Source organism: Columba livia, chromosome 4 (genome assembly GCF_036013475.1).
Source record: "Columba livia isolate bColLiv1 breed racing homer chromosome 4, bColLiv1.pat.W.v2, whole genome shotgun sequence".
In the NCBI taxonomy this organism is placed as follows: domain Eukaryota; kingdom Metazoa; phylum Chordata; class Aves; order Columbiformes; family Columbidae; genus Columba; species Columba livia.
In genome coordinates, this window is record NC_088605.1 from 55,383,777 (window position 1) to 55,409,469 (window position 25,693).

General features: G+C 39.6%; 1 protein-coding gene across 7 annotated transcripts in view; it reads left to right on the forward strand.

Annotated features, from left to right (window-relative positions):
• The window catches only part of WDFY3 (WD repeat and FYVE domain containing 3), a 169,651-nt gene that overhangs the window by 31,307 nt on the left and 112,651 nt on the right, over window positions 1-25,693 (forward strand). For 2 of the 7 annotated variants that reach the window (XM_065061871.1, XM_065061872.1), the window contains exons 2-3: window positions 1,189-1,283; window positions 19,842-20,052. In XM_065061871.1, the coding sequence (XP_064917943.1) occupies window positions 19,873-20,052 (180 nt within the window). In that variant the 5' untranslated portion in view covers window positions 1,189-1,283; window positions 19,842-19,872. Of the gene's footprint in view, window positions 1-1,188; window positions 1,284-7,741; window positions 7,946-19,841; window positions 20,053-25,693 lie in introns of those variants that run through there. The other 5 variants (XM_021296729.2, XM_021296731.2, XM_021296728.2 and 2 more) reach the window with 4 other exon arrangements.

Genomic DNA, 25,693 nt, shown 5'->3' on the forward strand with positions numbered 1-25,693 from the left:
AACAAAATAAACACAATTTAAAAACTCTTGAGAATCCTGAATGTCATATGTTGTTAGTTGACTTCCCCTCCCCATTCTAGGAGTGTCAGAGGATTTTATGGTCATAGAAGATGGAGTTAAAAGAGGATTTCTTGCTTTAACTGTCAATGCTCAATTCCTGCACTTGCCAGCAAGTTACTTAAGTTTTTAGTGCAGACAACAATGTTGTAGCAAAATGCTTTTATTAAGTGCTGCAAAATCTCTTTGAGAAGGTTTGTCACATTACTGCCATCTCTCACAAAGCCTTTCCAGGCTACTATGATACTGTGTTGCTTTCTTTTTAACCTGTGTGGCTTTGCCCCACTAAAATTTCCCCTGCTCCTCCTATGTACAAAATAATAAAACAACAAATGATGTGAATTGTCTTATAAAGTTTTCCCAGTTGCTTTCGGTATGTCTGTTCCATATAGTGCACTATTGTGCAGGAGCGCTTGAACTACTTGCCCTGAATGGGGCAGACTGGGAGTCAGAGGTAAGGTAATAACCAGCCATCTCAAGGCTGGTTAACTGAGGTGCAGCATTTCACCTACCTGTTTGCCAGCCACAGCAGTGAATAGCGCTGCGTTTGCTGCCTCTGCTGCTTGACTTGGGTTAGCTGGAGAATCTTGTTGTGATGGGTTCATGGAGTCGTGCTCAAGTGAGCTCAGACTCGCTGCCCCTTGTTGGCTTGTGTGCATCCGGTTGTAAATTCTAATGTAAGCACTTTATAACTCTGATAAAATAGGCAGAAAAACTAGGGAAGAGGCCAGGGAAAACCAGGCGCATTCAGTAACATCTCAGTTGCTCAGCTGGGTTGGGATCAACACAGATTATTTCTTTTTCCCCTGCTGTAATTATGAGAAATCACATGGTTCCTTGGAGGGATGCTCTTGCTCATCACAGGCTGTCAGTGCATTAATTACCAGGCTTGCACTTTATAGTAGCTCTTGTAGCAGTTCATGTGCTCTCAATGAGTATAATTTAATTGGGAAGATAATGCTTGTTTAAGCTTAATGCTGTGTGTTGATTTCTAGTTTGCTACAGCTCCTTTTCCAGGAGCTACTTAAAAGAAGTCCAGTTGTTGGAGTGACTTCTGTTTCAAAATTGCAAAGCTCTGTGGTTTTATTGTCACATTTATATTCTAACCTTTTTCCCTTTTACTTTACCTAGTGAAAGAACAGCTTTGGTGTTGAAGAGAAACATCAAAAAGGAATGGGCCCTGTTCTCTTGAAGCTGTTTGCCCTGATGCCGGGAATGCTGTAGAGGTTAGTGACGTGGACACTTAAGAGCTTTTGTAGAAATTACCTTTTGATTTGTAATTGGCACACTCTGTAGCGTCTGTGTGAGGCAGTTCATTTGCCTGTCACAGAGAGCTTATTCAGGCACAGCCAGAACACAGTCAATTTAAAATTGCTCAACTTAAACAAAATTTAGAGTTTTGTTTATTATTTAGATGCTGTAGAAATAGAGAGCTATGTGATCACAGAAAGTTGTGTGATGCCCTGCATGTTCAATGGTCAAGCTGAGATAATCTTTGGGGTTTTAATTGTTAGGTTTAAAAACAAAAAGCGAGAAGTATCATAATGTATGGTTATTTTTTGAGCTCTTCAAGTCTCTCATCTTTACTTTGAGAGAAGAATACTCCCACTTTTCAGTAGAATGACAGGCTGCAAGGAGGTCCATTCTGTATCCACACAAAGGTAGTTATCTCTACTTTTGCCTCAGGTGACCTGTATTTTGGCTTTATATTCTAGTTTCTTTGGATTTTGTACAAGCTGGACTTGCTGTGAGTGTTTTTTCTGATAGCTGTATAGTCCTGCTGCAAATTTTCTGGGCTACGAGAGGCCTCCTCTTGCAAGTAGAACATTCAGTCTAATTTACTTTTACCTTTTTTGCTATGCTAAAGAGGGTTAAGTGGATATATCACCTGACGTGTTTCTTCCTAACTAGTGAAGTCAAAAAAGCTCATATAACTATTAAATTCAGTATTGCTTTGTTTTGCTGGTACAAAATGAATGTAGCAAGTAAAATGGATGAAGGGGTGGTAGATGAGGTAGGTATATTGAAGTACTCCTAGGCAAAGAAGTGAATTTCTATAGTGGCAGTTGAGCTAAAAATCTATTAGACCTGTCTGGTTGTTGTAAATAATTTCTGATCTTTGTTAGCTTACTCTAAATGCACAGATATATATTTATATAGTTTAGCTACTGAAGAGTAATGCCCAGGCTTTGCTAGTACACCCTTTAACATATAGACCCTTTTGGAGAAAAAAGCAAACAAACAAACAAAAACAACAAAACAAAAACTCACCATGGAAAAAAAATGCTGTAGCATGCCATGGAGACAGAAAGTAATGAGGTGACCCAATGGAAAAAGACCTGTTAGTGCAATGAAGTGCTACTTGGCGTCACTCTTTGAGGCACGTAGAGCTTAACAACTGTTGTTGTAAGTGGTGTCATTTCTTATGGAGAGCTTTAGTTATTAATATGTTCTCACCATCTTTATCTTATTTGATGTGAAACTGAGAGTTGCAAAATGTTCAAGGGAGGTATCACTTCTAAAAACCCCAAAAGACATCCTTCTCTATGAAATCCTGCATTTCAACATCAATGCTTTCATTTTAGCTCTATGCTCCTTCTTTAGTCTATGTTTTATTTATTAATAAAAAAAAAATATCTGTCCACAAGTGAGTTTGATAGAAATATGCCTTCTTCTACCTTCATAGAAAAATAACTTGCTCCCTTCAAACTGTCATGTTTAGGGGTTTGTTTTTTTTTTTTATATATTCTACTTTATGGAGAATTAAAAAAAAAATGAAAGGCTCATCTCCTCTCTTGTTAGTCTCCATCTTGACTTAATAAAAGCAGTTTAAAGCAGACTGTTGAATACATACTCTTTTGTGGATCTGCGAAGACTGTCTTGTTAGTATCATGATCTGCTCTTCAGATACTTATGGTAGTACTTGCTTGGCGTTGTATGTATCCTGTTCTTCCAGTTCTGAGAACATGCAAGAACTAGTAGATGTTATTAGCCTGGGTTTAGTGCTGCTGTGGTTACATTCCTTTCTGACCTGAACCTGCTGTGTTTTATTTGGTCAGGCTCTCTGTGGGGCTGTGTTGAGTTTCTTTCCAGCTGTGGCATGACTTACCTGAAGCTACAAGGGTAATAGTAAAAGTTGTGGTGCAGTTTATATACACACAGAAGATAGTGAGATAAGGGAAGACAGCCAACCAACATGAATTTGTCAGGGAGGAAATTGTATCAAGCTGATTAATTTGCTTCTGTGACAGATGGATTGGATTACTGCATAAGAGAGGGAAGGGCTTGAAGTGATGAGACTTGAAATTTATACGGTTTTGAAAATTATCCTTTGGAATGTAATACATGTAGTATTGTGTGGTGGTTGGTTTGCTGGGTTTTTTTCTTCAATAGGATTTTCCTTAAATCACTGTACTGCAGGAGCAAAATTTATTAAAGGTGGTTCAGTGGAGCAGTTAACAGTGATTCGGGGTCACCTGGAAAGGCATTTGAAGTAGGCTTCTGTATTATCTTGCTGTCCCTGGATTTATCAGTAGTCACATCCCTGATTTAGATGATGTAGTAGAGTCTGCTTACAACATGTGCAGATTATGTCGGTTTGGGAGCAGGTGGTATGGGCACCATAAAGGGTGCATATTAAGGTGTTTGACTTTGTAATTGTGGTAGGCTCGGTATTTTTGTGTGTTTGGTTGACGTGAGTCACCTGACGCTTGTTTGCTTGCTTTACCACAGTAACTCAGTCAGTGTATATTACCTTAGTATATTGAGCTTGGTGAGCTGGATGACCTCTTCCAACTCTTTTTTTTTTTTTTTTTTTTTTTTTTTTTTTTTTTTTTTTGGTACTTTTCTATCCTTTAGTAAATTATAGCACTGAAACCTCGTGCTTCAATGCAGGTGGTTCTAATCTTTAAAAATGGTGTATCTGGATTTGAGGTCTTAGGACACAACCAGGATACACATGTGGAAGGTTAGCAATGCTCTTGGGAAGTCCCAGGATTTTCCTCTTGTGCCAGAGTGGAGCAGGCGGTGGGCACTGTGGAGCAGGCAGGTGCTCTTGCAGGCTGCTGGCCATTGCTGGCACAGGAACAGATCCATTTAGGCAGCTGACAACAGGGCTGCCTCCCTCTCTTTGGTCTCCATCATGCAGCTAAAGCAGCTTATCTGGACCCTGGAAGCTGAGGACAGACAGTCCCTGTAGCCCCTCTTCTCATTCTGTGTTTCTGTGTGCACAGGCTGAAACCTGCACTGCTTTCTGCTTGAGGTTCAGGAAGGGTGGAAGTGTGGGGAGGGAGAAGCAGTGCTTGAGGGGTTCATTATGTTTGGCTTATTGAAGATACGCGAGGAAAAAATAACTTCTGTATCTTTTTTGCTAGGTTGCTGGAGGTGTTACCAGTGCTTCCCTCAGCACCTCAAGCCTTTTTCCTTCCAGGACTTTGCACTAATGTTTGTTGGTGGCAGTTTCTTTGGTCTGCCACAGAGAGAAAATATACAAGCAGGGGAGAGTGACCATATTTTTTTAAGAGCTTTCGTAGAATAACATATGAAATACAGGAATAATTGGTGTCTGGGATGCTGTTAGAGAAGTCTGACATACTGCTATCCTGTGATAGAAAGGGATGTTTGTGTACTTTGCTTTTGAGTACACAATGCATTTTCCATAGTTGTCAGGTAATTGTGTAAGATTAATTTGCTGGCTCCCTTGGAGGTAAGCACCAGTATTTCACACTAAGTCAATAACGTTTGCTAGTGATAGATGGATGCCTGAAACTCCCTTTGACATGTTCCCATCTGCAATAGTCTCTTATAGATGTCAAATATAGTGAGGGAAAAATTATCTCCATTGAGTTTAATTCTGTGGAGATGCTGCTCTCTGGTTCTGTATTCCTGCTACTGTTTTCCCAACATCTCGGAGTATGACTCTTGCTTTTTGGTATCATAGTAAATATTTTTCTAGCAAAACTACAAATTAAGTTGATAATAGGTGCACCTTAACAACAGAGACCTGGTGCACCAAGGGTATAATTGGAATAACAGGAATGCTGTTAATTATCCTTCATGCCCCATCTTGTATCCCAAATAGAGAGGGTATTGGAAGAGCTACTACTGATAAGTGATAGCCTGTGAAAGGTGAGCCTTAGGCAGTCCCTTGGAAAGACTCTAGATTCCATGAATTGGAACAAACTGGAGGCACAGTAAACCTTTCTCGTGTTTGATTACAACTTCAAAAAGCTGCCTGGGAGAAATCTCAAAGGCATATTCCTGTAGATGCAGGAATAACTGTTCAAAGTGCTGGAAGATAAAGCACTGACGTGCAGCAATTTTTAAAGGTGAGGAAATAACAATGGAGAGGCGGGCTGCCATCTGGCTGTATTGCAGTGAGAATTTGTTAGAATTACTCTTTGCTCTTCAGTGTTGCCAAAAGGTCACCTTTTTTTAATTAAAATAAAAAGGGAAGACAAGAAAGTCACCCCAATAATACCTGCACGAGAGAAGTGCTAGCAAAAGCCTACTACTCTCTGCTTTGCTCCATGGTTCAGGATGATGGAATTTCATCCTGTGGTAAAGATGTGTATCTTTCTACATATTCTATTTAGTCCTCTGATTTGGAACCCTTGCATAAATACTTCCTCTAATAGGAAATGTACAGCTGCTGTGTGATTCCCTGTACCTTACACTGAAATGCATCTTTGCTGCTAAGTTGGCTTTGTTGCCTCTCTGCAATTTGTCAGTGGAACCATTTGCTCTTTTGAATGATGCCCCTCTCTTGCACTTGGTAGCAAGCGTGAAGTCAGCCCTGACTGCACGGTTACTTTTGTACATGCAGAATACACACTTGTGCCGAAGGCTGTTGCTATCCTGAATGTGTGTCTCTTTGCTTATGCATTTTATGTAATATGTAACAGTGCTTGAACCTTTAACCTTTACTTCAGGTACCTGAAACTCCTCTTAGAGCTCTGTGTAAATTACTCAGCTTTTAGAGCATCCTTTCTTTGTTCAAATAATGGCTATTATCAAACAAGTTGATGTAGAAAGCCCAAACACACCTTCCTCTTTTGCTCAGCCTTGTTCCCAGATGGAGCAACCTGGAGTGCGTACCTGAGGAAATATCTGCAACTTCTGACAGAGAAGTAAAAGCAAATTAAAGAAAGGAATGTATGGTAAAGATGTAAAGTAGTATATGGATGTATAAGAGAAGAAGCCTTTGCTGTGGTACTTTTGCAATTAAATCCTAGCATTGAGCATTTATTTACCTATTTTGAATGTGTTTAGCAACATCTTGCTGTGTTTTAGTCTGTTTATTGAATTGTGTTTGTGTTAAAAAAACACGAGTAGTTATCCGCATTCTGTGCACTGCTTACTGTTAAAGCTTAAAAGGGACACAAAACTGGAGAACAGGGGTGGTGTTGAAGGACTCATGTTTTCTCACCTGTGGAGAACAAGTTGTCTCCCCAGGTTCTTTGCGTGCAGGAATGGGCAAGCACGCTGCAGGATGCTGAGTGAGTCCATGCACTTTCACAGATGCTCTGCCAGGACTTGTAATAAATTACTAGTAAGTAATTTCTGTAGCTGTAAATGACATTGCAGCCCATTTGATATGCAATTACTGTCTTTCTTTCTTGTGTTTTTTGTTTTTTGGTTTTTGTTTTTCCTTCTTTTTGTCGATGTTCTTTCTTCCAGCAAGGAAGGATATTTCTTTGGCATGTGTATGTGTAGATGAATCAAGGGGAGAATGGGAATAAATTCTTCTTCAGTAGTTATGCTTTTACTATGTGAGTGTTCAGGCTATTTTCTGGGATAAATTTAGTTAAAAAGCAGTGGGCACCGTACTCATTTGAGCATCCTTCTGTATCACTGGGAGAACTTTTTTCAAGGAGCTGCAGCTTCAATCCAAATTTGTTTTCTGTACCTTTTGAATATTACTGGAGAAGTAGGCTAGTATAGTGGGGAGACATAACATGTGAGCAACCATAATTATTGATAATAGATTTCCTTGGGAAATCCTACCGTTTCTGAATAGTTGTTGTTATTAAAAAAAAAAAAAAAAAACAAACAACAAAAAACCAGCCACACAAAAACCCCAAACACAAACCAAAACGTACACACAAAACCAATCAACTCGCAACAACAAAACAAAAACCAAAACAGCACACAGTATTGATCTGATCCAGCTGTTCTATATCGTATGGTGCTGGGCATGAAAATAGCATTGCAAACTATAGTAGTAAACACTGCTTTAAAAAAGGCAGAAAACTTAAAGGTAGGAAAACCCACATTGCATCTGATCTAGATTCTGGTAAGAAGTGTGTCTTGTACACCTTTTATTTTTCCAGGCTAATTAGGCCTATTGTAACTGAAACTTAAACAAATTTACTTTTCTATGAGATAAGAAAAGCAGGAAAAATGTTGCCCTACAACTTCATTTGTAAGCTGTGATGCATCATTCTCATTTGCAGTGACTGTGTTGCAGACCAGATGTCATTTTACTCTAGCATACAGTTTTTCATCTTGCTCTGCTGCATGTACGATTTTGATTTATTTTCTGAAAAGCATCTGTATGGTTACTGTGGCCTTGGTGTTATAAGGCAGGCAGAGGAACCCTTTCCCTCCAGCTTTGCGGTTCCTCCCCTTCCCGCAGCGAACGTGCCCTGTGTCCATGTGGAAGGGACCAGCTGGGCTGCGCAGTCAAACCAGTCTGGGCACTGGTACAGCCGGCGCCGGGGATGGCGGCGCAAAGCTCGGGAGGTCGCCTGACTGCCAGGAGGGTGTTTGTGAACGGCGGGCTGGCAGCGGCTTGTGGGCAGAGAAGCTTGCCGTCTCCTGCTAGTAATATCTTACAGAGAGAGGATTTGAAAACTAAGATGCTTGCCCTGAACTTCAAGAATTCGAGGTAGGATGAGAATTAAATTAATAAAAACTACTTATGTTTCTTTGCATGATACTTTCTCCCCTGCCCCCAGACTAACATTTAATTATATGACTAGCTTCTGTGAAGTTGTACTTCTTGTTGTCAGCCTCTTCTGGAGTTGTACTTGTTGTTACAAAGAGAAACTGGACCAAAGGATGAGCTGAGATTTAGTTAAAAAATAGTGGTATGTAGGTAAGTAATGTAACTGTGCATAATTTACTGTGTTTAGGATGCTGACCATGCAGAATAAGTGAAAAATAGGTAGATTACATTTGTTATTCTACCTAAGGAAGAAAATACTTGTTTTTAGTTTGTCATGTGCATAGTTTTCAAAATACAGCTAATATGAGCCTGTTCTAAAGTGCAGTAGTTCTGCTGTGAAGCAAGCGTCATATCAGCTTATATTAGAAAATGTTCTCGGAAATGAAACAAAGTTGAAGAAAAAAGCATCATGTTAAAATAGTAATTTGCTGCTCTTGAGTGCTGTAGTCTTCATTTTTTCTTTGAATAAGATAAGTTCACTTTTGAAGGATTTCTAGCTGTCTTATTTAATCTTGCAGTACACTGCATAAACTTGTGTCGAGAAAGCATTTATTCACTGTGAAATATAACTTTCATTTTGGCATTATTGCCAAGCAAGAGTATAACATGGGTAATGGAGAGGAAAACAAAAATAGTTTTGAATGTAGTTCTGGTAAATGATACATACACCAACCCCACTACTGGCAATGAAAAGTAAACTGAATAAGCGTGGATTTTTGAAGAGGTTGCAGCTTTCTCCCTGTATGAGAAACACCAACTTTAATGTTCAAGAATATCTACACCCACTTGGCTCATTTAATAAGTGTGCTAACGAGCACCAGGAAGACTTTCAGCAGTGCTCATTACTTCGTTTGAAGAACCGGGGAAATGTGGAGGAATGCTTTTACTCAAGCAGTTACTATTGCTTCAAAAGTCCACAGTTTTAATCTTCTTTGTAGGTTTGTGTTTGTGGGGGTTTTGCTTGGTGTGGGTTTTTCTTCTTCTGTTCAGTCATTTGTCTGACATGTTTGCTGCTGGGAGAAGGAAATTCTGTGGCTGTTATGGGGTCCTCCTAAATCAGAAGAGCTGTATCCTGCCGTGGTTCTGTTCCAGCCTTCCCCTGCAAGCCTGGTCACCTGCTGACAGCCTCTACCTGGCCATCTGGGAGCAGCAGCATGGGGAGCTAGAGCTGGTTTCTGTGAGGAAGGATTCACAATCAGCCATTCTGTCTTTACTCTTCACTACATGCCAGGCTCCTGAGAAGCATCTCCATGTGCAGTGTGGGGAGTCTGTATCCAAAGATGGGGCTGGGAGCCCAGGGTGAAGTCTAGCTCCACCCAAAGTCCACAGGTGTTTGAAAACTGGAGACTGAGAAGGGTCGAGTTGCCTTTGTCTGCAATTTGTGACTGTCATCCCAAGAGGATCTTCTGTTGACTCTGCCAGGCAACAGAGAGGAGGAGGAGGAGCAGAAGAGAGGGAGGCTGTGAAGATAATGTTTTTCCCCCATCCTTACAATACTTGCTTAGGTGAAACAGAGGGATCTTTACTGTTTTTCCCAGAGGCAATGTGCCTGCTGTGACGTGGCCAGCACGCGGTTCCACTGGAGCTCAGTGGATGTCTTTGTGATGATGTCTTTGTGCTGTCCTAGTTTCAGTGTAGGGCAACTCCATCTGAGAAAAGTCACTTCACAGGTAGTCCCTTCACTGCCATTGTCCACGGTGCCCAGATTGCCCGTGGGTGTTTATAAAGAGGCCTTGACCTGGGATGTGTAGGGGGTGGTCAAATTCAGCACCTCCCTGTTGGCTGCGAACACCCAACAGAATAATGCAGCAGTTGGTATAGATTCTTTATTGTCTTTTAGAGACAGTAATGATGTGTATGCAAGTGTTTCTCCTGCTTTTCTATACATCTCTGGTCTGCATTGGTAACTACAAGGTCTTGAGCTGTTTCGTTGTATTTTGCAATTAGGAGTAGTATGGACACACAACTTAAAAGGTTGTGATCATTCACCCTTATTTAGTCCCTATTATTTTCAAAATAAACAAGCATTTGTGACCAGAGGTTTAATGATGATGCTCTGCTGTTTCACTCTTTCTGACTAGATGGTAGCAGAGAGGCGAATTTTATTACATCAGCCAACATGTACTGGTAGGATCATTTTGTTGTTTTTCTCATTTAGGTTGTTAGAAACAAGGGCAGCTCTATGGAGACAAATTTTACAGGTAACGGGCTTCTACTTACTCTTTCATATGTAAATTTCCTGAAGGCAGAAGAAATGTTTGAGAGTATAAATGGCTGTTTTATATGGATGGAGGAACTTGATGCTTTAGATTGCTGTTGGGAAGAAAAAACACCACCACAAGAAGCATGGACCTGCTTTGTGTAATACCATTCTCCTTTGAAAAAGATCTGGTGACCTTTTCAGCTAACTGGATCGGAACTGTGCTTAGGCTCGCTATTGTCGTTACTGAACATGTTCTTTGGGACTATTGTGTTTTAGTACAGGGCTCATTGTTAATTCTAGGAGATCAGCTTCTCTAGGAAGGCTTTCTTACTTTGCTTGTTTACTACTAACGCAAGAGCCACCTGCTGGAGCAGTTTTTTCTCTACGGCTTTGTTGATATCTGCATGCCAATCAAGGGTACACACTTCATCTTCAGATCCCAGATTATTTTGCTTTTTTGTTTATTTTATCCCCTTCCCCCCCCTTTTTTTTAAAGGGCTTCTTAGCAGCATTTCCTCTTCTGAATGGCATGATTTAGTCATTGCTCTGCAGTTCAGGTTGGCAAAGTAAAATTTCAGTTCTGCTCTATTCCTGACAGGCTGTAACTGGCATTTGGTTTGTCCAGTTAATGCAAATCAGTTTATTCAGGCCTTTTGAAAACAAACAAAACCCCCAAGAAACAGCATTCAAAGATGCTCAAGATATTTTACCACAGAACGTAGTAAGAACTCGTTAATTAGCTCTTTTTTAGCCAGTTTTTACCTGTCTTTATAGCATTCTACAGTATTCAGAGAACTTCTGACACTGCATGGCTTCACTCTTTTCATAATTGGGTATCTGGTTAGTGGGCACTAATAGTACACATTGTTAATTAAACCGGTTTAGTTGCTTTATAAGCTTTTGGTGTAATATTTCTGATACCAAATAATCTATGCATTCTTCCATTTCAAATGGTTTTGCTGAGGTGCATATGTTTCAGAGACATTTCAATTCTTCCAGCGCATGTTTAAACTAGAATGATGTTTCAGTGTTTGCTTCCCTCCAATACAGTAGTAAGTGAGGTTTGCAGAATAATGTGAGTTTGCTTTTCTTTTGCCTTGCCAGCTAGCAGGTGTGAATTGGGGTCATTCCAAATCGTCCAAGAGTGTCGGGTTACAAAATTACAGGTTAACACCGATCCCATAAATTTTAGTTTCCAAAAGTAATCTGCTGTGTTTATAATCTATCCAAATTGAAAACATGAAAAAGAGAGCTTTTATTCTCTGTTATTCTTGTTAATTTACTGGGCACAATTTTCCTATAAGTGAGAGGGTTCCAAAAATACCTGTCAGTAGATAAATATCTCATATTTTTGCTGTTATCTTTTGTCTGTGCTCCAGCCAGTTTACATTTTCGTTCCGCCTGCCGGGTTTTTTGTGTTGCACATATTTTTGTCTCCCCAGTTACCACATTTCTCTCATAAATAGGGTCATTTGCACTCTTTGAGGTCTTGAGAGGATGAGTTCTGTGCTTAGAACTAGTTTGGACTTCGTTGCAGTCAGGACTGGATTGCCATCTTCAGACCATATTGGAACAGGTCAAAGGGGAGAAACAAATGCCATAGTGGTGTGATTGCACAGGCATGAGCAAATAGCTTCTCAGAGCCTGAATGTCTATGAATGAACCAACTGAACATGTTAATGCAAGTCTCTGCTTTCTAAGATAATACTTATATAGAGCCACTACTTTGATCTTTGCTGTAACCGATGATTAGGGTTAATGAAACACGGTAGGATTTTTTCTTTTTCTGGAGCAACCACTCCTCATCTCCTAAAGCAGAAAAGCTTTGACACATGAAGAGTTTTATTTGGTCCTTAGCCCTGCATTGGCAATATATTTGGCCTTGCAGAAATAGTTAAAAAACTTAAGGTGTAAATACTACCTTTTTTTTTTTTTTTTCCAACTTTAGGAGGTGCTGTCGAGCAAACAGTTTGAGGTATGGAATTTCTGACTTCCTTTATGGCTACCAAATCCAAACTGGGTTTTGGAGATCAAACTTGTGTTTATGTGCACATGAGCTGATTAAAGACTTTGCATTGAAAATCACAAGTGAAGTTGTGTAGAATCCAGCAATTAAATGTAGAGTTAAGGTAGCTTTAGGAGTGGAGATGAGATTTTCGGCACCTCTTATTTGGACATGGATACAATACTTATTATGTGCTATTTGGCTTCTGAAATGTGAAAATTGTGAAATTTCCCTGATGTTTTTCAAAAGCAACTTTTAAACTTTTAAATGTATCTATTCAAGTGCTTACAAATGCGGAATTACTTGTTGTTTCTCATGGTGTAGTGTATGGTAGTTCAAGATGAAATGAGAATTCATATTTCATTTCAGTTTAGAAAGGAGTAAAAAATGCAAAGGCAGAAACCTTAAATGGGCATGTGTGGTCACTCTAGCCTATATTTGAGCTTTCTTGCTTTTTCCTTTTGGGCATTTATAGTTCTTTAGCTTGACTAGTAATTTATTACTGAGCTGAAAAATGGGAGTCCTAAGTCTTGCTAAAGACTTGCTTGAAGAAAAGTGGTATTGAGAATTATATATGTGCTGGTGACACATCCTAATGTAAGCCAAAAAAAATGTAGGAAGCAATTTTACCAGCATCCAGCAAAAAAAATCACATTCTAGCTGCTACATGGACAGTTTTGCTCCTGCTAGGAAAAGGCAGCACCTGTGTGTGCTCCCTCGTGCGCTGTCCCTTCCTCGCTCTCTGTAAAACTGACTTGTAGCTCCTTGCCATTTGCTAAAGCTGGGAGATTTGGGCACCATCCCTAAACATCTGTGATCAGTGACTTTAATCACATCCTTTACCTCCAAATGTGCATCAGTAGCCCTTCTTGTTAGGTAACTGTTGTTCTGTGCTATTGCACTAAAAATAAAGCTGATGTAGGTGCTTCAGTTGCAAGGGCATAATGGATGGTGGGCCTGCACTTAGATCTTGAAGTTGTCTGTGCTCTTCGTGTACAGAAATAGAAGGGAAGAAGATTGATGCAACGTGGTACTGTGGTTTGGAGAAGTACTGCATACTGTTTTCAGCTGTGGTAGGATTTAATACTTTATTTTATGGACTTCTGGAGGTGGTGGAAGAAATCTTTGTACCTTGGAAATATTTTATTAAAGTACTGGAAGTAGGATTTTGAGAAGTAGGATTTTGTGGTTATTAATTAAAGAATTAGAAAATGCAACAGTAGACTTATCTTCCTAGACATAAGACTAGTAAGTTGGAAAAAAACGGACTATATGCAGAAGTAAAACACAGTACTTTACTGTCTTATTTGAACAAAATAAAGTGCAAAAGCTTGATATAACTGAAGTTACGTTTCATTTAACTCAATGCTAAGTAAGGAATAAATGCATTATCGTTGTTTAGTGAGACAGCTTTCATCCATCTCTGCAGCATAGGGCAAAAGTATCACTTATTTAATTGTTGTCCTTCTCTTTCATGGAATATAAAACATTAACCTTCAAGAAGGTACAAACCACAGGAAATCTACTCTATCAGCACTTGCTTTTATGTGTCATTATCATGAATAATTTGTGGGAAGTGGACCTGGAAAGAAGACTGATGGTCTGTGCTTTGTATCTGTATTTTTCTTGCTAACGGGTTACTTAAGTTCTTCATATTTGTTGGAGTATTAAGAATATTTGTTTCCAGTGATGCCAAGATACTAATGTCAGGCTAAGTGTAAGAATAGCATTTCTAACATTGCAAGTGACAAAGGAATTGTATCCTTAAGTGCTGGTCTGATTTGAGTTCAGCAAACAGGAAAAACATGAGGGTAGCAAGGCTTGCTTTTTTTTTTTTTTCTCCAGAGGTTAAAGAAATTGAATTCTCCAGTTTGGACACTTCCTGTGCACTGAAAGACACCTCTGTAAGCATCTCTTCAACATGTCAAAACAAACAGTATTTCATTAGGTTGATCTCTGCACTTAATCTAAAGAAGAGAAGGTTAAGCTTTCAGGTGATAACATAAGCTTTCTTGAGCTAAGTTTTAAAATGTTTCAGTGCAAAAGGAAAAAAAAAAAAAAAAACAGGAAAAAAAAAAACAACCAAACAAGCAAAACTCATGACAACAAAACAACCTCTGAAATAACAGTGCAACCTTACTATTCCTTGCCTGCACACCTTTCTTAATTAATTATAATTTGTAATACAAAATTGGAGTGGGAGTTGATGGTGTTTTCCTCTTGGGAGGATTTCTCAGTGAAACATTTCCTGTTGTAACCAGCTGACTAGCTGTTTAACAAGAGGAAAACTTAATACAGGAACAGTTGCTTTTATTACTGAGTCAGCACGCTCGCTTTACTCCTAGTCCTGACTTAGAGGGACTAGGCAAAATTCCCCAAATGAGCACATGCTGGTTAAGTCTGTCTGGGAGAGCTGATGGCTGCTTTTTTCAGCCATCACAGCACACACAGCACAGCTTCCTTGTGCCTGATTTTCTTTGAGTGCAAGCAGTTGTTTTTTTGGTTGGGGAGGAGAGGAAATGGGAGGCAGTAGTTGTTTTCTTCACTTCCCCCCCTGCTGGTGTTTTTGGCTACAAAGGGAATTTATTATTCCTGTTCAGTTCCAAGCACAAATGGATGTGTATCTGCCCTGTAACAGCTCTCTATTGTTTCTTTTGAAGGCCAAATAAGGTCTTTTTTAATACTGCATATCATCATCTTTGGAATGTTAGTTAAAACTACATGGGCAGGGACCCTTAAAATCAGGAAAGAAATAACAGGTGTGGAATCTACTGATCACAATGAATTTCTGTGATTCCTTGTTAGCAGTGAGACTTCCCCTAAGTTTCATTTTCCTGACATAGCTGGTGTGGAGGTGTGTGCTGGTGTCTCATTATAATCTGCAAAGAAACAAATTGTATCCTGTTTCACTGCTAAACTGCTGATGCAACGCCAGGATGGTGCCTGGAGAAACACTTGTGACTGTAATTATTAAGCAGATTAATTGCCTAGCTGCTTATTTAAATAACACCCTTTTGGAACTAAATGCACAGCTTGGACCTATAATAGCTATTGTAAAAATAAGTGTGTTTCATGCAGCTTCTGTCTACTTTTTTCTTCACAAATGTTTTGATAGCTCTGGTAGTTTTACCTGTACATTATCATACCCTAACTTGTGTTTATGATTGTATGTGTGTTATGTTTTTCTTGCAGTGTCTGTCTTTCAAGATTTGTAAGTTGTTGGTATTTTGTAAGTAGTCCATGACCATTTGTCTAACAGTTTCCACTAACAGTAGAAAACACTTCAAAATATTATCTTAAACAGTAGATTTTGTCTCTTGCACTAACTCCAGTGAAACGTCTTGAGAACCCCCTTAGTTCCTCTTGTCGGATTCCTGTATAAATTTAATGGAAAAATGGAGGACTTGCTGAATGGGTTTATATCAGAGCTGCTCAAATGGGTCAGCCCCACTTATGCTAACGTGAAAATGTGCAACTGTCTTACAGCCAGTTGAAGAATATGAAGGGGTTGTTCATGTAAAAATGCTCATGCTGTGCCTTTATGGCTTTCTTCATGTCTCTTTGCTTGGAGACTTTTTACTTCTACCACTAGAAGAAAACAAGAGCAGCATTTTTACTGTTGCTGTCTGTGCATGTTTGAAATTTACTGGTCGAGTGTCTTATTTAGTTTTGGTCCATAGAGCGCATGATTATATGCAACTGCCGTTAATTCACCTTTTTAGTTCAAGTAGCAGAAAATGGGTGCAATGGGTCCAGCTGCTTCAACCCTTCTCATAAACCATGTGCCTGTCACTTGTGAGTCAAAATATTTATACGGTACGTAGTAGCAACATACCACTGTCGTTTCAGTCAGTGAAGTAGTGTAGCATTTCTAATGTATTGTTCCTCCAAAGATTTTAGATTTGGTGGTGGTCTTTGGTTTGTGTTTGTGGTGGTGGTTTGTTTGTTTTTGTGGTCTTGGGTTTGTTTTGTTTGTTGGTTTGCTGTTGTTTCTTTTCCCCCATGGTCTTAAGCATCTCAGTGTTTTCTTAGGAGAAGTAAGTTCTGGTTCAGAGATTTACAATGAGGAGGCTTTACCTCCTGTAAAACATGAATAATCCTTCTCACTTGCTTAAGATTTGGGCTTAACACTGGAGTTCCAAGAGCCCGCAGCTCTCTTCTTTTTATTTCCACTGATAGTTTGTGCTGTGGCAATAAGACAAAATATCACTGGTTTTGGACTGGGAAAAAAAAAATTGCAGAAATTCTTTCAGATTTCATGTACAAAGTATTTTGGATGATGTTGCATGGAGCCCATCCCAGTCTATTTTCTAATAGGACAGAAACACAGCAGGACTCAACTCTGGAATAATTCCATGAGTAGTATCTGCTCTGCTTAAAATTAACATACTGCGTACATTTGACTTGCCCTGCAGTGGAACTGAGGGTGGACTTTGCATGATTCTGAGGACTGAGAATGAGTGGAAAACACTGCCAGAAAAAGCTAATCAAGAGGGCAGGTAACATGATTGAAGAAAAGCACGATATACGGCAAAGGTCTTCACGTGGACATGTCAGTGTTCTTAGCCCCATCTTCACTTTGTCCAGTGCCACGTGGACTCCATACCTGTGAAAAACATCAAGGAAGTTAATGCATCACAGTAAGGGATATTCCTGGAACAGTGTCTTCTAGGAAGATTTTTCTGAGCATTGCAGGAACATCTTTGGGACAGAAGTCTGAAAATTTGTAAAATTGGGTGTTATTTACATGATGTTACATCCATTCCTCCGTCTTCTTTGCCCCATCTCTTACGTTGAGGTTGAATATGTGGTTGTACTGGGAAACAGGCAGGAGATACCATGACCATGTTGAGAAAGTGAGGACTGCTTTAATTGTTCTCTGCATTTGTCATCCCTCTGGGTTAAAACTTCCCCAGAGGAGGTTAATGGATCACATTTTGGAGAAGCCATCCCAGTAGGCTCCCAGTACACTGGGAAAATAGTGCGTAGCATTTATTTCGACTTCTCCAACTAGAAGAAAATTGTCAGATCTAGAACTACAACTGTGTGGCTGACACACTGCAAATTCCTGTTGTAGGAGTGCGCTTAAGGTGAATAAAGCAATGGGATTTAAAAAAAACATTGGCTACACTAGCAAAAATCTGCAGCAGCGATGGACACCTGGACAACATGCAATTTGGGCGTTGGATTTAGAGTTCTCAGCGTTTTATGAATCATAAAAAGAAACTTAAAATATGGTCCTTAAAAGATACTGTGAAAAAGAAAATAGAAACTTTTTTCTGCTGCTTAGACATTGAAGTTTTGGCTCTTTGAGCTCAAATGTGGTATTCTGCTGTGTGTTTCTGTTAGTTTACATGTTATTACAGTGAGAGTAGGGTTCCCAAGCAGAAGAGTTTGGGAAAAGATGTGGGTTTATGGAAGAAATGCCTCCAGAAACCGTGCTGTTTCATTTTTAACTGCATAAAACATGCAGATTTCAAGTCTGTTACCTGTGTTATTTTTTAGAGATAATACCCTCAAGGATGACATCCAGTTTTGTTTCCTTTTTATTTTTTTTTCAAATGTGAAAAGCCAATGCAGATTTTCAGCATTGGCTGAGTTGCTGTCTTGTACATTAGCTTAGCTTTTTTTTTTTTTTAACTTCTTGTTTCATAAATTGATTTTTTGTGTTGTACCAAAACATCAGCATCAGTTCCTAATTTTTCTTGCATGTTAGTTAAATGCTGTTTTATGAACACATTCCAGCAGGATATTTCATCTTGGATTAATGAGAGAATATGTTTCTTATGTTGATGCTTCTTACTGCTGGGTAATTATCTTCAGTTTTAAAAATGTAGTCCTTGTTTGTAGCTTGTGGTATTTTCCTGGCCTTAGCAACCAACTACTGTGTTTTCTCACAACTTAATTTCTGGGTTTAAGTTCTTCAGTAATGGGTATTTTCCCTCCATTATTCTGATCATAGCGCCTTTGGAACCATCACTTCTTCCTTCAATGATTGACCCTTCATGATAACCTCTGTTTTCGATAATTTAAATAGATTAGTTTCTTAAAGTTTCTTGCTGTGAAACATTTTCTACCCTTGAGTAATTTTTATAGCTGTTACTGACCTTTGGTTTTTCAACTGCCCTTAAGCAATGAGAGGTAGGTCGGTATTCCAATTCCATGGTGTGTTTCATTGTTGGTCTCCCTAACTTCGTATGTGGAACTCAGACTCTTTCCTTGTTTCTCCCTTAGTCCTTCCCTTACTTGAATGTAGTTATGACAGTAGTATCTTTTGCCAGTGTCCAGTTGGGTATGTGTGTCGAAGGATTTATCTGCTCTGACCCTCTCAACTCTTGTGCAAGGCCCTGCTTGATAGACATAAATACTTTTGCCTTCAGAAGATTTGGTCCATGTTGTTGTGGAGACTAGCACAGGGCTAAATACAGACTCTGTGTCATATCTGTGAGATGTTTTAAAACATGTAGGCACTAGTGACACAGTAAAGCAGAACGTGATCAAGATCAAGCAGAACTTCAGAGCCCTGGGGGCATGAGTGAAGGGAACAAGGGCCCAAGTAATACTCTATCGTGGCAGTCAGAGAGATAGGGATGCAGGCAGAGGTGGACACATCATGCAGATCAACACCTGGCTTTGTGGCTGGTGTCATCAGCTGGGCTTTAGTTTCTGTGATCAACGGATGTTCTTCAATAAATACAGATTATTGAGGAGAGATGGGATCTACCTACCTGGAAGAGGAAAGAGAATCTTGGCTGGCAGATTGGCCGATTTAGTGGATCATTCTTTAAACTAATGAGCTTGGGGGATGGGGTCCAAATCACACTTGCGGGCCCTGATTTTGCCAGGGGACTTCAACTGCCCTGCCATCACCTGGAAAAGATGATCTTTAGAGGTGTCACTTCCAACCCAAACAATTCTGTGATTCTAAAACAAGTTTCTGGTGCTTCAGGAGGGAGTAGACAGAGGTGTGTTCTTTGCAGACCTATCAGCTGAGTTGTGAGTTGAATGGTAGCTCCATTGGATAGCCTTGTCTTGGAGATATTCAAAAGCCATCTAGATGTGGTCCTCGGCAACCAGCTCTTGGTGTCCCTGCTTGAGCAGTAGGGTTGGACCAGATGACCTCCAGAGGTCCCTTCCACCTTTAACCACTCTGTGATTCTGTCTATTTGCCATAAGGAAGTCAGGAAAAAATTTAAGCATGCCTCTGTATGATAAAGCAAATCGATCTCTGAATAAGTTTGAATGTCTTGTTCAATTAGATATTAAAGTATATAACTGGTACTGATTTTTATTCTAGAATTATTTGGGGAATATGTAGGTAACACTTCTGTAAATGCTGTAGAAGATGCATCAAGGAATTATGAAAGTCATCTAATAAAAAGTATCAAAGTGTTTTGCAGTGTTTGAAGCCTGGTCAGATGCGCTTTGTGCTGAAGAGTATTGGATGTTTTCCTGTTTCAGGTTGTTGGCTGTAAATCCTCCAGGCACGCACTAATCAATGCCTGGCATGTAAAATTAGCTAATGCTCTTAACTGCAGTGTGGTGCTGTGAGAGTGCTATGTATTTTAAGGCTTTGATGGAATAATGCCTGAATCTGTTGTACTAAGTATGTTTTCCTTTCTGAACAGGATACGAGGGAGCTTCCAGAAGTCAGTCAAGATGAATATGGTGAAGCGGATCATGGGCCGGCCACGGCAGGAGGAGTGTAGCCCCCAGGATAATGCGCTGGGCTTGATGCATCTTCGTCGCCTCTTCACAGAGCTCTGTCATCCTCCAAGGCACATGACCCAGAAAGAACAAGAAGAAAAACTTTACATGATGTTGCCGGTTTTTAACAGGGTAAGCTAGAGGATCTGCAAGAGGGGTTTTCTTCATTTGAATTGATTGCTCATGTTTTGTATTCCCAAGACCTTTGGTTCTAGCACAACAGAAGCTTTTCTTCTGTTGGCGTCCTTTCAGTTTTCCCCTTTTCCTTGCACAGTGCTGTGTTAGTGGATAAACCCATCCCTGGAGATTTCCTTCTGTGATTGCTTTTTCTGAAGTGTGATGCACAGTTGCATGTTGACTGTCACAGAGATTTTTCTGCAGAGCTTGCTGTTATTACGGTCATGTGATTTCCAACCTAAATTTAATTGCACCAAGTTTATACCTATTTGTGCAACAGCACTGTCCTTGTTGAGTCTAAATAATTGTTCTTCCATCTTGGCATTTACTGTACGTGATATATGTTAAGAGATAATAATCACCGTCTCTCCTGTCAGGCTTGGTTTTGCTAGGCTACACAAGCTGAACAATTTTAATCTCCTCTCTGTATTTCCTGTGTCCTTGTAGCCCTCTTCCTATGTAATGAGCCTGAGTCCTTCTCGGACAAGGGGGATTGTGAACAAGCAATCTGTAGGGAAGCTGTAATAGCCAGTTGTACAGTGCCCTTTGTATTTTACTACTCCCTTGTGCTCAGGCACTGAGTTTTTTGTTTGCAAGCGGGACTGTGACTACTATCACTGGAACTAATGGGAGCTAAATCCTCCTGACTCCTTATACCACTCAGTTACTCTGCCACTTCATTGTGAATAACAACTTTGAGAGCAGTTTTAGGGTCTGGAAAGAGCAGCAGTTACAGATCTAGCTTTCTTATTTTTTTTCCTGCTGTGACCTGAACTCTTGCTCTTGAAGCTCTTCTTGAGTGATGGATTTGTGCTTCTATATGCTGTGGTGGAGAAATGGAATCATCTAGAAGCTTGATAGGAAAATCAACTGAGCTTTCTCTTTTTTTAGGTTGATGTTTTGTTGAAAGTATGGCTTATGATGCTCTTAGAGATTGAACTGCTTACATGCTGTGTAGAAAAATTAAGCCTAGTTCAGACATAGTATTAATAGGATTTTCATTGTACTAGACAGCATGCTTTAGTGGTTAAATCCCCTGAATGTCAATGCATTGCCTTAGGTCTTATTCCTAGTTCTACTGGTAACCTGTTGTGTGAGTCTAGGAGAAGTAAGCTCAGTTCATCTGCTTCCTCTTTAATTTATCTGCTTGGATTGTATGCCCTTTAGTTATAGACTTTCTTAATTGGTTTTTACAAATTAGCACAATGGAATCTTAATCTTGGCTTGAGCTCGTGGAGGTTATTTTGATGCAGTTATGCTTGGAAAACTCCCTCTGGTGGTTGCAGGTCGCTGGTGTTTCCGAAAAAGGGAACATACCCACTACAGCTGTTTCAGCACTCAGTTGTAATCTGCAGGTGGAGAAGAAATTCTTTCCTGGCCCTTGTGGTAGCTACTTACAGTGGTGTTTTATCTACGGAAATCACAATTGGGGATGTAACTGGGTTTAAGAAAATTCAGTGCAGCTATGCACATCCTATTTCTGTACCAGCAGTCTTTCCATAGACTTTGATTAGACCTGAGAAATGAAGAAGAACAGTTAAGTTTTAATTGCTTTGTTTCTCCCTTTTCTTTTTCCTTCCATTCTTTCTTACTGCATTTTTATTCTCCCTCCTTTACACCACTTGCTGGCTTTGCCCTCATTTTCAGTCCCTCCACTTGACCCTGTTGAAGCCTAGCTGTAGTTGCCTCATGTCTTTGCACCATTGGTTCTCTTACACTGTCCTTCATTCAGCTCGTGTGTTGAAGCACTCTGAAATAATGAATCAGTAACTGCAAGTTTTTTTAATCCATCAAAATCAGCTCTTGCCTAGCTAGTCTCAGATACTATTGAGATTTATTGAAAAGATGCGTGGTTTCTGCAATTTCCATTTGTACAAATACATCTTGGCTACTCCTGTCTCCCATTTTTCCCTTTGTTTATCTGCCTTGTTTAGTTGTTTCCTTCCTCAGATTTGCCATGTCTCTCTTCTTCACAGAATACATGTAATTTTCTGGATGAGCTCTTTTCCTTCACTAAATTCTAGAGACTCTTTTGTTCCCTTCTTGTCTCAGGTGAACTTAATGCTGAAGACATGCATTTTTCTCTCCTTGCCAAATATTTTGCTTTTGGCTTCTACCTGTGGTTGTCTCTCTTCCTCTTTGCTCATTTCCTCATTTGTTTTCAGCATCTCCATCATCAAACTCAGGCTGGTTTTAATCTATGACCTTCTTGGACTCATCCTTCTTGCCACAAATACAAACTGTTGCCAGGTGTTGTCACTTTGGTTTCCAAACTCTGTAAAATCTGAATCATAGGCTGGCATTTATCAGTTATCAACAAACTGTTGTTAGTGTAGCACAAACAAAACTGATTTCTCTTGGTTGGTCAGGTCTCATCTGTCCCTATAACTGGGGATTTTTTTTTTTTTCCTTCCCTTTCATGTAAACATGTTCTTGTTGTCCTGCATTCAGGAGGCTGAGAAGTTGCAATGTCATCTACTTATTTCTGCTTCCAGTTTATCTTTTTATAGGTTCCTCATTAATGCCACCTTCTTCTCTTTAGGCTTATGTATAGAGTCTGCTGTGGCTTCCTTGGCTTATCTAGTCTCATCTTCTGGAGACTCAGCTGTCTATGTTACAGCTTCTTTTGGAACGATTCTACTGGTTTAGTAACTCTGAGTCAGAGTAAGACAAACTCTGAACTGAAGCTGATTGGAATTAAAAAATGAAACAGGAAGAATGTTTTCTTTTTCTCAAGCATCCTATATGAGATTTTCAGTGGGAGAGATGGTATATCTTGGTTCACTCTCCATTCTGAGATGGCTTTCCTCTGAGACCTGCTTTTGCTGACAGCAAACACTAAAACACTACTAGAAGATCCTTTCAGAAATTTTCTCATTTCTCAAATATAGTCCTTAGCTGCAAGTGTTTTAAGCTGTCAGTTAATAACTTATTTTGAATTCAGACTCTGAATCCCTTGGCTGCTTTGCACAGTGATCTATGTTCTGTTGAACAAGTTTATGTGAGATTGCCTTAAGCGAAGTCCATGATGGTGTACGGTAGAAGCGTTATCTGTTACAAGGTTGGGATATTTGTGTTAGGAGGAGAAAATCCCACATAAATTGTGGAGCTCATATGAAACGTTTCAGACTACACCTTGATATGCAATTCAAAATGTCTCTTGCACGGAGTAGTGCGCTGTTGGAAGTAGGAACTGCTGTTATTTGGCTGGAAGTAACAAGTGTGTGTGTCTGTGTGTGTTGTGTTTTGTTTTGCTTTTCCCTGTCTTTAGAGGTATCTGAAGTTTTGTGTGAAATACAGTTCGATTTTTTTTTTTTTTTTCCCTGATGTTTTGAGGATTATTAATCCAGAGGAACTAAAGCGTTCTTAAGTTCCATTTATAGATATAGCATGTCTCAAACATGCTGTAGTTTAAACCATCCTGCTAGTTCTGGTAGCAAATGGGTTTACAGATCATTTCTGTTTCCTGGTTGTTCTGGGAGGCTTGTGAAATGATGAATCATATAGTACTGAATAGCTAAATCGGTGCATAATTCACAAAAGCCTGGCCCTCTGGAGGAGCACTCAAAAGGCACCTTTCAGAGTTTGGTGTGTGTGCAGAAGCAGCATGGCTGGGTCCTGCCTTGTGCTGCTGTGTATGAAAAAAGTGGATAAAACAATGAAGAAGCTGTTTTTAAACAACTGGTTTCCAAGTAAGTAGTTTTAAATTTTCTTAAAAGAGCCATTAGTTTCCATATTACAAAGGTGATTTACTGGTAAAATGTTTCACATCCTATTGCTGGTTTTTACCACCATCTTTAGTTAAAAGGCTATACCAATATCCAATGCAGATGCTTGTTTTACAAAGTGCACGCTTGATTACGGGGCAACTAATTCAAAAATAGCTCACCCCAGTTAGCTTTCTACCGTAACTTTGAGCTCCCTGTATTTCCTGGAATCTGCTGACAATTCTAGGCAGCTTAGGACCAGTAACAGGACTGTTAGTTTTTCTTTTTCCTTGGTCTAAGTAAAAGAGCTTTAAACAGTTAATGATGGCAAGATGCTCTGCCAGTGCACATTCTAGTCTGGATAGTCTTGCTTGGGTTATACCAGTGAACACAGATGTCTTGATGGCCTCTTCCCTTCTTATATCTTTGTGGGGCTGATGCAGACAACTGCAAAAGGAGGCCTTGTGAAAGGTTTGGGGAAATTTGGATTGTCCATATTAGAAATGTTGCATACTCCATAATCCAAACAAGGGGTCTTTTTCTTGATCTGCATGTAACAGTCATCTGCCTGTAGTGTCTGGGCTCCTGTTGCTTTCTTCATTGATAATGATGCTTGAAATTTCTTGTATGAGAAATGTTTTAAGTTTTTGGTGAATAATATTTTTATTGCGAGGAAAGAGAGTGTTCAATTTCAATGTTGTATTTCTGGCTCAGTTTCATTTTACCTTTGCAATGCAAGTAGGCAGGAAAAACATTTTTGGCTTTTCTGTAATGTACCAAAGCGAGAGATACTAAGGGAAAGGGTGTAGAAGTGAAGCTTAGACAAACGTTATTCTGTCTTTGGCATTTTAAATTTTCATCAGTAATTTTGGTGTTCCAAGGTAAGTTGGTACTGCACTTATCTTGCATCCCTGTTGGCTGGAAATATTGTGGATTTCACTGGAGGTCCTTACACTAAAGTGTGACCTCAGTCAGGCACGTCAGCAGCTCAGCTGCAAGAGTCAAACTGGGTCACCCTGGGAACGGAGATGAGATCGAAGCTGCTGCTGAGTCCAAATCAGTTGCACTGCTGTAAATCACATCCTCTTTCTGAGAGGCAAATAGAACATGTTGAACTAAAGGTTTATTAGAAAAATATTGTAATCTGTTAAGTTTCCTGGCTCATTGGTGACACTCCTGCAGGTTATGTAAATAGGCACGAGGGAGAAAAATGTAAATGGGCAGAGAATATTGAGACTGTTCAGGTGTTGAGCAAGATATTTGTTTTTTGCAGCACTGACACAAGTGATGATGTCAGAATTTGGTTTGCATGCTTTGTTAGATAATTAGTATCTAGTATCATGGTTTTACTGGGGCTGTTTCAGTGGAAGGATTATATTCGATGTGTGGATGGAGACTCCTGTTAGTGTGTAGTCTTGCATGGAAAGTTAATTACCTCAACAACTAGCTAATCCATTTTGCGATAATGTTGTGTGCAGTACCACAGAGTTAACACATTTCTCCTTTTAAAATGTGATTCAGTAAATGATTTAATACTCAAATAAATGCTTAATAATGAAGAATAACTTACTAGAATTAAGTGACAGTTTATGTTAAAATTCCTGGTGACCACTGCTGTTATGTCCAGGAAGATCTCAAGAAAGGAGAGTAAGGCTTTGGGATGCCAGCAACACGGGAGGCTTCCTGGTATCGTCAGTTTATTGAGGAAAGACTTAACTGGGTAATTCTACTTCCTGTTCCTGTCCAGGAAATATTGCACGTGTTGTTCTGTACGTGCAGTTCATTCCACTGGGATGTTTTGGTCCAGCAGATAGTGAAGGAGTTGCTCTTCTCCAACAGGACTTCTGTTTTTAATTTACTCTTGTATCTAGTCTTTCCCCCATTATGTT